The sequence below is a fragment of the Austrofundulus limnaeus genome, unplaced genomic scaffold (assembly GCF_001266775.1).
Source record: "Austrofundulus limnaeus strain Quisiro unplaced genomic scaffold, Austrofundulus_limnaeus-1.0 Scaffold292, whole genome shotgun sequence".
Classification (NCBI taxonomy): domain Eukaryota; kingdom Metazoa; phylum Chordata; class Actinopteri; order Cyprinodontiformes; family Rivulidae; genus Austrofundulus; species Austrofundulus limnaeus.
This window is the reverse complement of record NW_013952694.1, coordinates 489,995-501,264: the sequence shown is the minus strand read 5'-3', so window position 1 is coordinate 501,264 and position 11,270 is coordinate 489,995. Positions and strand designations below refer to the sequence as shown.

Sequence of the window (11,270 nt, the reverse complement as noted above, 5' to 3'; positions counted from 1 at the left end):
TTGCTTAACTGTTGAGCCACAATCCAGTACTGTACGGAGAACTCTGTTGCTGATTGGTTACCCTGACAGAGAGAGTAGCTTCTTGGTTTCCTGATGAGGTGGTCKATCGAAAACTTTTCAAATCCTTCATGTAAACAGAAAATAGCAGAAGCGCCATCGACAGGTTTATTTTTTGACAGAAACAAGTATGTGCCCACTGTAACGCTTTTCTTTGCAGAGCGGTAGCAACAAAAGTTGTGCATACGTTTTGTACTGTAGGTGCACAACTGAAAGCCAACGAGAGGTGATGAAAAATGATTGATTGATTCTTTTTTTTCATTTCAATGAAATACAAATAACTATATACAATATAAAACAAAGAAAATACACAAATCAAAAAATAAAATGAAAATGAAAGGTTGCAGAAGAAGAATAAATCTTATAATGTCAGCCCCTTTTAGGATATATCTCCACCAGAACATATTCAGACAAAACATCCATCAACGTGGTCCAGATCACCTCAAAGAACTGAGCTGGCCACATGTCTGGCTCCTTGATGTGACTTGGAGGGGGATCAGTCAAAACATTAGGACCTGCAGAGGAGATTATGGAGGGAACTGTAGGGAGAGCAGGGCTCATGTTTGGGTCCATGGGTATGTTGTTGCTCTAAAACCTGTTGGAGAATTTGTTCCTGTCTAGAAGTTCTCCTGCTTTGTTGGGTTAACAGCCGGAGCTGCTCGTAGTCAGTCTTGCCTCGGGTATCTGTCTGAATATTATATTCMGTTTGTTTGCACTTGTACCCAGAAACAGGTGTGGTCGACAAAGAGGAGGAAACACAACCAGAGGCAGGTAAAAGGTGAATATTTATTTACAGGGAGGAGTTCAGTACAGGGAGGTTTTCTTCTGTTGAATGCAGGAAGGAGGTGATGTTCTCATCTCAGCTGAACTCTACTGGACCCCACCTATCACCACCGAGTTGGGACAATCCAACAGAGACGTTAGTTTAAAACAAGCTTTCCTTAATCACCTGGTTCTGCAGCTGCTCTGCAGAGGACAGAAAAGACCTGGCCCCTCTCGTCAGGCTGAGCTGCAGAGTTTTCTCTGTGATCCAGTGATCCTGCTGCAGAGCAGGGTTGGTCCACAGGGTAAGGATTTCAACTTATCCTGCTTTCTGAAACAGGGCTCACGTGTCTGCTGTTTTAATATATTTCATCATGTATTTAATTAGTAGGATAAAGTCTGTATTACAGTTTAAAGGAAACATCTCGTTTTATTTATTAAGTTTCTAATCAAACGTCCACACATTTTTCTACAGTGAATCGGGGACAAAGTTCTTCCAGTAGAAAACAGCTAAGGGTGCAGAAACAACAACAACAACAACAACAACAACAACAACAACAACAACAACAACAACAACAACAACAACAACAACAACAACAACAACAACGAATTAATTCTTACAGGTTGAAGAGGAGTAAGCTTTACCAATGGTGGTGTCTGTTACATTTATCAATAAATTTCCAGAGTTCACAGATTTCATTGCATCAAGCACAACAATATACTGTTTGAGTCACAGCAAGTTAAAGTTGAATTTAATATTACTGAGTAAACATACATTTCTGGTAAACATCTGACCCACCAGAAGGGTTTTATTGTTGAACCCTTCAGAGTAAAACGGTGACTTGTTTTTGTAACAGTTGTATGTGATGAGCCCCCCCATCTCTGAGACTCACGGTGAGTTCCGGTCTGGACCAGCAGGGGGCGCAGCTGCGTCGCTGCCCGCAGGCTGCACTGTTTCCTGAAACGCATACTTCAGGATTGAGAACACACCCAGTGACATCAGGGAGGTTTGAAGAAGAAAGAGAGAGAGAGAAAAAAGTCTCGACTCAAACTGCAGAGGTGGAAGAAGAGGGCCGAAAGGTCCYGCCAGCTTTTTTTCTGTCGGAGTTACGGCTGTTTGTCTCGGCGGAGAGTTTGTAAAGTGGACGTAGAAGAAAGCAGGACCGCCAAGTTTTTTTTTTCGAGTTTTTGTTTTGTTTTCGAGAGAAGCGTGGAGCGCAGACAGTGTCTGTAAAAGAGGAGGAGGATGTCAACTTCAGATGAGACAGACGGGCTGCGGCCGAGATACGGCTGTAAGTTTACATTTCTGTGTTTTCTCCGTGCTTTGCTTCAGCTCGCAGCTCCGGGAGCAGCCCCCCGCCACCCCTCTCTGGTCCCGCAGACTCCATTCAAAGTTCAGAAAAGTCTCCTGAAGACGCTCTGACAGCGCGTGCTGCACTTTACTGACACACTTCCGCGTTTCTCTGCTGCACAGAGGAGGAGGCCTGCTGTACACAACTTCACACAACTTTTCCTCTACCTCTTGTAGTTTTTTACAGCCTGAGCAAATACACGGTGTGGTTATTAATTGCAGCAGGACATYCATTCAGCCATTGAAAGTCTCCAGACTGTTTACATTTCTCCTTCAACAAACCAACCACCGCCCAAAAAGCTCCACTTTTCTCTGGAAGGAACATCTGAAGAAAAACATGAATGAATTGACTTTTATTTATTTCGATCGAGTAAATATTTTCCTTTTTTATTAATGATCACATATCACCATTGCATGTCTAGCATGAGAAAGCACACGGCCTGCTGCATTAAAAGTTACTGCTAAACTTTAAAACCATGTTGTGAAATGCAGCAACACTTTGGAGTAGATGTAGTGAATAACTCTCAGCTACTACCACACCAAATCTTAGCTCAACATTTGTAAAGATAAGAGAGCAGGAGATCTGTTTAATGTTTCGAAGGYCATAGGCTTTGGCAGCCATCTGACACTGGAGCAGATCCAAAAGTGAACTCACCTGCAGAGGTACATCCAGTGATTATTTCCTGCACCTTTCATTCACATCTGTCTTGTGGTTCATGAGATATGTTCCTAACAGACTAAGTTGGTTCCAAAAGATACAGGCAACATTTTGAACACAAGTCTTACGCAATCAGTTAGCGCTCACTTGGCTAACACACCCAATTTCAGTTCAGCATCTCTTAAATATAATCAGTTATGGTTGTTTTTGTCTTTCCTCCTGTCACACTAATGTTTTACACAACTTAAGCCAACTAGTGAAAATTTAATTCAACACTTAAGATGTAAAAAAAATCTACTGAAGTCTGTTTTGGACATATACATACTGCAATACTAATGACTGGGTTGAATATATAACCCATATGAGAATTTAGTCATAATAAAATGTTTAAAGGTCTAAAACATAATATGACCATGACTTGAAGTTACTGTGACATGCATTGATGGGTATATCCTATATTTTATACTTCAAATATAAAAAAGTTAAACATCTTTATATTTAACTTTTCTGTCACATAGCTGCCACATGTTCTTTTGCATTTGGCTCAGCCAGAGTGAAACAGGAAGTGACATCAAATGGGAACTCTTTAAACATGTGTCCAAAACGACAGGCCGGGTCCTCCGGAGGACCCAGACTACCCGGTCGCGACGGGCCGGGTCCTTGGTAGACCGGGAAGACCGGGAAAAAAAGAGGCTGTGAATTTGGACGGTCTAGCCTCCCCTCCTTACCCCGGCGTACGTCATGTCACCTAGCAACTGTGACGACGCTAAACAAGCAAACTTAAATCAAAATTAGAAAAATATCAACATATTAACATTATTAATATCACAAAACTATAAAATTAACTTAAAGGTATCATTTGAAGAAGTAATTGACCCGCTGTAGGTTCATGTTTATTTCGCGTTTTTTATGACAAAAATAATATTTAAAAACATGTCTATTCAAATGATAAAAGTATTAGAATTACAACCGCTAATTTTTTTTAATTTTTATATCACCATATTTTTTATTTAAAATGTATTCTTTTCTCTCGCTTCGTCCGCCATTACTAGCATAAAAAAATCTCCGGTCGGGCCGCAAAGCATTATGGGATATGCTGGGCCGGGAAGGATCCATCRGACCTGTCCTTCGATTCGGGCCAAAGGAAGGACGTATTTGTCGGCCGCATTGGAGGAGTCTTCGGTTTTGGACGGCCTTCGTCGCGGCGCTGTGACGTCTACGGCCGACAAGTTCGGCCTTCGGAGGACCCGTCCTGCCGTTTTGGATACAGCCTTTAAGAGATCTCTGGTTTTTATTTATTAAAAAAATATTATTTGAACTCTTGACTCTTCCTCTCTGATAGCGACTCAGAAATAAAGGAGCATTAAACTCCTCACTACTGTCAGAGTTAGCTTGTTGTCGCGATGCTCCGTTGACCTGCAGCTGCTCCCCTTTGACATCACTTCCTGTTACTGCACGTTGCAAATATCTCAACAACTGTCCATCTCAGCGGTGTGAAAATGTTTTTGCAATTTCCTGATTAATATTATCTTTTATAAAATGCGTTTATATTTATTATAAAAAAGTTGAAATTACAGGCACTTTAAGGTAGATGTATTTTGGCAGCTTGTTGTACATATTAACCCAATGATTGCTTTCTGAAAGGTTTTATTCAAATGCACTCAGTGATGCATGAAATATTAAGAAAATGTAGACAAATGCATGCATAAAGACAAACCCACAGTTGTCTGTCGATGATAACCTGGCACTCTTTATTTATTGTGTTAGTGGTGAAACATGCACAGATATGAGGGAGTCACTCTTAACTTCTAGTTTTCTTGTTCAAAGCCTGTTTTACCTGCTGTGGATGTGTCCTGTTTTCTCCCATTGACTTAAACCCACTCCCACCCCAAATCCTCAGGAGGTTAAAAGAATCTGCCTCCTCCCCTTCACCTTAATTTCAGTGTAAATGGAAAAAAAGGGAGTTGCAGCTCCTTTCTGTGTAATCTCCAAGGAATGGTCTGGTTGTGCACACCTGGTTCTGTCCTGTATCCTCGCACAGCTCAGCACAAGGATGGGTTAGCAACATGTGTTAACTGCTAGATGACTAAAGCRCTTTGAGTCTTGTGAAAGAAGCTGCTTTTTGTGGGAGTTCTTTATTGTGCAACCCGAATATCTTCTGTTGTTGTTGCCCACCATGAAAGGTGATGTTTGTGTGTCTTACTTTCACCAAAGCATCTCCTGAACCGTTGGATAAGTTTTAATGAAACTTGCAGAAATGAGATATTTACTGAATTAACTTGTGGAGTCAGCCTGATTGAAGATGGCTGACACCTTCAGCACATTGCTGTAAAGCTCTCTGCAGTCATAGCTGGGAGTCATTCACACCAAGTTCTGCTTGTTGCACAAGAACTTTGCTGAAAACCTATGTGATAAATGTTGACTTCAACAAAATTAGCCCTTTTAGCGTCATCACTCCTGATCCACTGGACTGATTCTGACAGAACTTTCAGGAAGTTATTTATAAAATATTATTTATATGTCGTTTTTTAGGAAAAAATGGGCAGATATATTATTTCTTCTTTCTGCTGCCTTTCATTTTATTTGTGATTTGTATTTTTTATTGTATATAGAATTGAAGAAATTAATAAAATCTTAATTGGTGGGGTGGTGGCGCAGAGGGTAGAGAAGCAGAGTCTGTGATCGGATGGTCGCCGGTTCGACTCCCCACGGACCAACCAGCCCCACCTTGGGCCCTTGAGCAACGCCCTAAACCCCCCAGCTGCTCCCCGGGCGCTGCAGTTGGCAGCCCACTGCTCCACGAGTGCTCACATGTGCGATGGGTAAAATGCAGAGACTTAATTTCCCCACCAGGGGATCAATACAGTGTATAAAGTCATTATTAGGTTTAACTCACTCTACAGCAGATTAACTTATTGAGTCATTTCCTTTTTAGATGACCACCACAGCTGATCTTAACCAACAAGAAAGAGGCTACAACCCTGTTATTTTTACAGATACATTCAGGGGGTTCAAAAGGTTCAGAAGTAAGAGGCTATTGTGAAAAAGTAGGGGGTTGACCAAGTAATTGATCAAAGCAGGTCTGGAGGTCCTCCGCCAGCAAAAATGTGAAATTTAGAACATTAGAAATGCATTTTCCTGGCATTTGGAACAAAGCTGAGGGTGTTTGAAGAGTCCACAATCAGCAGTTTTATGAGTATAGTTAGATTTTTTTATTTTAAATTTCATTTTGTGTTAGAGTGTTGAGTTATTCTTTATGAGAATAAACCTGTGTATGATTTGACAAAAGTTTTCAACAATTTACTTGTATTTTTATTGTTCCTCCTAAGAGATTGTGGAAGAATAAAAAAGTGTTGAATATTTTAAATGACATTTTATTAAAGTAAAAATAATCAGAGTACCACATATATGGAAACTTCAGGCTAAATATTAACAAGAAGTAGTAGAATATATTAACAAGAGTTTATAAAACAGCTCAAGGACTGATGCTTGGCTTCATCAAACATGACACTTGGGTCAGATGGTCGAAATGAAGAAAAATCTAAAATTTTACTCAAAAAAGTAATTAAAAATGTAAAAAAAATCAATAAAAATAATAAAAATACAAATAAAATAGGTGTGCCCCATCTGTCCAGTTTAATAGAACTCACGTTAGTTTTGTTCAGTAATTTATTGGTCTCTGTAGGGGAGGAGTGAGCAGACAGGACTGAAATCAGACTGTCTGCACCAGGTTAGACGGTGACGCTGAATTCCTGGAGCACAAATATCCAATACCAAGTAGTGAGTATTTATAAAATTACTTCTAATAGACCAGTAGGTTTGACTATAGGAGCACACTGGTGTGTTTAATGGAACCAGATATTATATATAAGAAAATGACAAAAAAATGAGATAAACTTGGTCAAGTGTTGGTTCTGTGTTTCTATATCAGGTGCAACCTGGTTACTTAAATTGGAAACATCTTATTAWACAATGGTCCCAAATAAAAACTATAGTATATTCTGAAATTTCCTGGGATATATGAAAATAAAATCAATAAAAAGTCAGTCGGTGGTCTCAAGCTTACCCAGCTGTTTGTGAAGGTGTGGCTGACACAGGCCTACCACCCCACAGGGTGCAGCACAACTGGGAAAGGAGGAGTCTCAATCTGTCCAAGTCCAGGTGGGAAGGCTCGCCACCTCAGGAACAACCCAACAGAACTCAAAYCCCTGAGCTGTCAACAGACAGGACCAGAAGAATGACACAAATATTAAACTGTTGTAGCGCTGTCGATGCTAACGTGYTGAGATTAATACATTGAGTTTAATTTACCTTCAGCTTGTCCCCCAAAAATAAAAGACCTGTCAGGAGCCAAGATTAAATGTAAATGCTGGACCTAACAAGTCGGATAATTGAAGTGTTTCTGCACAAGAACTTCAAAATAACCCACGTTAACACATAGCAACATGTGATACTTCCTCAAACAAAGCCTGCTGTGTGACGTCACTTCTGCACATCACAGCTCAGCTCTGAACTGTTCAAACTGAAGTCTGAAGGTCGTCACATTTTAATGGTGATGWGCACCCCACAGTTTGAAACCCCCCTGCTTTAAGGGATGTTACTTTGTGCCATGATGTTAGGCTTTATTCCTGGTGTAAACATGTCTGATTTTCATGTCTGACTGCAGCCGTCCTGGATGGTGTGGAGCGACTCACGGCGGAGGAGATGGACGAGCGGCGGCAGCAGAACATGGCCTACGAGTATCTCTGTCATYTGGAGGAAGCCAAAAGGTGAGGGGCCGGTGGTCCGGCTTAGCTGCACGTCCACATGCCGCAAATCAGATGTGTTTACTGACATTCTGTTAGTGGATTTGTCAGACAAAATGTTAAATCGCTAACAAATGTGCTCAGCTGGAATAATGTTTGAGACAAAAAGAAAAAGTTGGGAAGAATGTTTTGGGGCCAGGTATTTGCTGGAAAAATGGCTCCTCTGTTAAAGTGTTTGGTGTTAATAGTAACTTAAAATTTCACAAGATATTAAAGCTTAAAACATCCATCCAATCAAACATCCAACTCACTGATTTTTCTCACGTTTTTCTTGGTGTTTTATTAAAACAACTTTCTTTCTGTTRATTTCCTTCAAAATCTGAAACAGTTCATTGTGGCTCAAGTTTTWTACTTTATTTCTGACTTGTTGACTCCAACTCACTCAAGTATCGACCTAATTACATGTAAGACTTGCTGAGCTCTGAGTGCTGCAGCCTTCCTGATCTGTTGGGGTGCCTCATGAATGATTCAATCTTGTGTTTGTGGTGTGCAAAGCGTGTTCGCATAAGAGAAAGCACTACTTTTGTACTCCTATCTGCAGGGAGAAATCATGACTAAGCATATCATAATTAAAATCACTGAGTCTCACAGCTTCTTCTTTGCAGCTCASTCAGGTAAAAACCTGTACAGTCAGGCATTAGATGACATTAGGGCTGCACTGATTGCAGTTTTCTGGCCGATCACCRATCATTAAAAAGCCTGACCAACTGATGCAGATTTTTAAAATAACYRATGCTGTCRGATGTTATAAGGTCACAATACACCTTCAATGTTCCAGTCTTATTTTATTGAAAAACACTGAATACCCTTGAAACAATACAAACTATTGTTAAGTGGACATAAGGTAGAGCTCACAGCAGAGTAAAAGAGGACAGTGRCTGGTTTTCAGATCTTTGTGGAGGGAGATGAAAAGCCGAAGTTTTCCACTGATCTTGCCTGAATATTGGCCGATCTCCCAAAATTAATGAAACTGGCATGGTTCAGATAAATTGGCAGGCCGATTTATCGGTGCGCCCCYAAATGACATCTTTGCTTTTCWTTTGAACTCTRTTTTTAAATGTAATTGGATGTGAAAATAGTTTTCAAACTAAAAAAGAGAGAAAAGGAAAGATAGTACTGCAGATTGCAGAACACTGTGTGATATAAAGCACAGTACTTGGCCAATGGGGACCAATGACCAGTAATATTGCAACACATAAGTTCTGTAATCATTGAGTGAATGCTGACTCAGCATGTTGGTTTCCTGTTAATTTCCTTCATTTCTTTGTGATCTAAAATCTTCAGCATACGTTCAGTTGTTTTAATCATTCACATGCCAACATTTTTAGCTCATCCAGGAGAAGGGTGCTAGGACATTTGGTATTTGTAACTTTGATACTTTTAGTTTCATTGAAATKAATTGGGGATTTTATTTTTTGCTAACTATAGCCTTTAAGTTTTTATCAATTTTTTTTTACATTTTAGCTACTAGGGGTGGGAATTGTTAATAACCTCACAATTCAATTCAATTCACTTACAATTCTTTGAGTCACTRTTCTATTTTGATTCAGCATTGCTTTCAATGCTTTGATATCAATTTCCTAATAAGTAMATACAATTCATTAGAATCTCTGTGGATAATTTTTTAGATGTTTATTTTTTTAGCCATATGAACATAAATGGTTTACATTAATAGTTTAGATAAAATATCTGGAAATAAAGCAGCAGAACAACAGTAATTGTTCTGAAAATGGAGTGAAAACCTAAAACCCGACAAACTCATGGCTAAAGTAAAAACAAAATCCTGAACCTGAAACTTTTTTGTGGTGGTGATAAGATTTAGCTAATTTAGGGTATTTGCAATAAATTACTAAATCGTACATTTAGGATATCAACAATTAAACTATTCTTAATTTTGATTAAATATATCTTAGTAAATGGCTTGAACTTATACTGTATATCACTTTAKATCTTAAATGACATCAGGTTTGATATTGGCATTTTTAGCAGTTTATCTGACATTTTTCTTTTTCTTTCCAATATGGAAATGATATCGTATCGACTARMATTAGRAGTTATATCATGAWATAAATTTTAGCTGTATCGTCCAGCTCTATTCATACATTATTAGAACTGTTTGAAGTAACTATTATGATGTAGTGGGCTAGTATGATTTCGCCAAAGCTTTGTGCAGTAACATAAATATGACAAAACTAAGGAACAGCACATGTGGAAGTGCTTTCCCATCCAGCACAAATATTCATGAAGTTTCTTTGCAGTCCTGAAACCCATAATTGCTGTTCAAATGTTTGATTTTTCAGTCTTTTTTGTGTTGAAGTTTTTGTATATCATATGTAATAAAAAAAATCACTGAATAACATCATTCCCTAAGYCTGTTACCTAATTTGTAAAAAGCGGGCAGAAACAGCTGAGTCACGTTTTGCTGCTRCATGTTGTATGTTTACTTTTGAACATTTAGTACATTTCAGACAGTGTGTGTAATGGTTGAGTCTGTAAAAGAATTTCCAGACGTAGTCAGAGGAAGAACAATGTAATCTGAGACAGCAGGTTCAAAGCTTTAACATAAAGTTAATTTTTTTTCTGAACGAAACAATGACTAAAAGCTGTGAGGATGAGAGTCGACAGAAGTGAAGTCAGAAAGTAAAGAGGTTGAGAGTGTTGAGTCTAAGGTCATATGGGAATGAGCTGTGCTGAAATATTCCAAACTCTACCAGGATAATTTCAGTAAGTTCAGTAAATCTTAGACGGCAAATCTGTGAGCTGGCAGCTAATGTGTGTGTGCTCCTTTCACACACCCTGCAGCAGGTTCTTCACCTCACCGAAGAGAGACTTTCTGTTATTTATCATTTCTCTCCTCAGCTGAGTAAGCTCCTGTACAGCTCCACCAGTCTAATTTTTAAACGTGCACATAACATTGACCTCCAAGAGAAGTAGGTTTCATTCATCTGACAACAGCTGGTCTGATTGATCCCTCCAGTTGTGTTAGAGTTGGTGACATTTATGTTTTAATGTCAGTTCAGTCACATTAGCCTAAACTCACCAAGGACATGGGTCTTAGTTTGGAATATGGTTCTGTTTTCAGTGAAAAACAAAGACTGAATTGTTAAATAAATTACAGAGCTGTCCAAACTTTCCYTCTCCATGGTTTTCCATGATGCAGCCCAGGGGCCTCATGTTTAAATGGTGTTCCACACACATGTTGGGATGTATGAAAATGAGCGTTTGGTGAGTGTGCAAATGTACTCTAACTTCTAATCTACCGTGAGATTGTGCGTACTGCTACACAAACTTTTCAAATTGGAGGTATCAAACCTTAAAGTATTGAAACTTTCCTAAATACACCAAAATATGAATCCATTTGATTTTTGAACTCATAGTGATTTTGAACACGTTTTCTCATGATTTTTAGACAGTTTAAAGGCACATTTAATCTTGTACAATAAAATATATAACACACCATAAATTATTGAAACAACTTAAGTAGGGATGTGCCGATGCAACTTTTTCACTTCTGATACGATACCGATATTGCAACTTTGAGAATTGTCCGATACCTATATTGACCCATTACCATAACAGCACAAGTCACACACTTTTACCTATTTTGTAATGTAAAATCTTAGAAAAGTCTTGATCA

General features: G+C 39.0%; 1 protein-coding gene across 1 annotated transcript in view; it reads left to right on the top strand.

Annotated features, from left to right (window-relative positions):
* Nucleotides 1–1,757: 1,757 nt before the first annotated feature.
* The window catches only part of iqgap1 (IQ motif containing GTPase activating protein 1), a 46,904-nt gene continuing 37,391 nt past the window's right edge, over nucleotides 1,758–11,270 (top strand). The window contains exons 1-2 of the mRNA XM_014021437.1: nucleotides 1,758–2,111; nucleotides 7,495–7,597. Of these exons, the coding sequence (XP_013876891.1) occupies nucleotides 2,066–2,111; nucleotides 7,495–7,597 (149 nt within the window). The 5' untranslated portion in view covers nucleotides 1,758–2,065. The remainder of the gene's footprint in view (nucleotides 2,112–7,494; nucleotides 7,598–11,270) is intronic.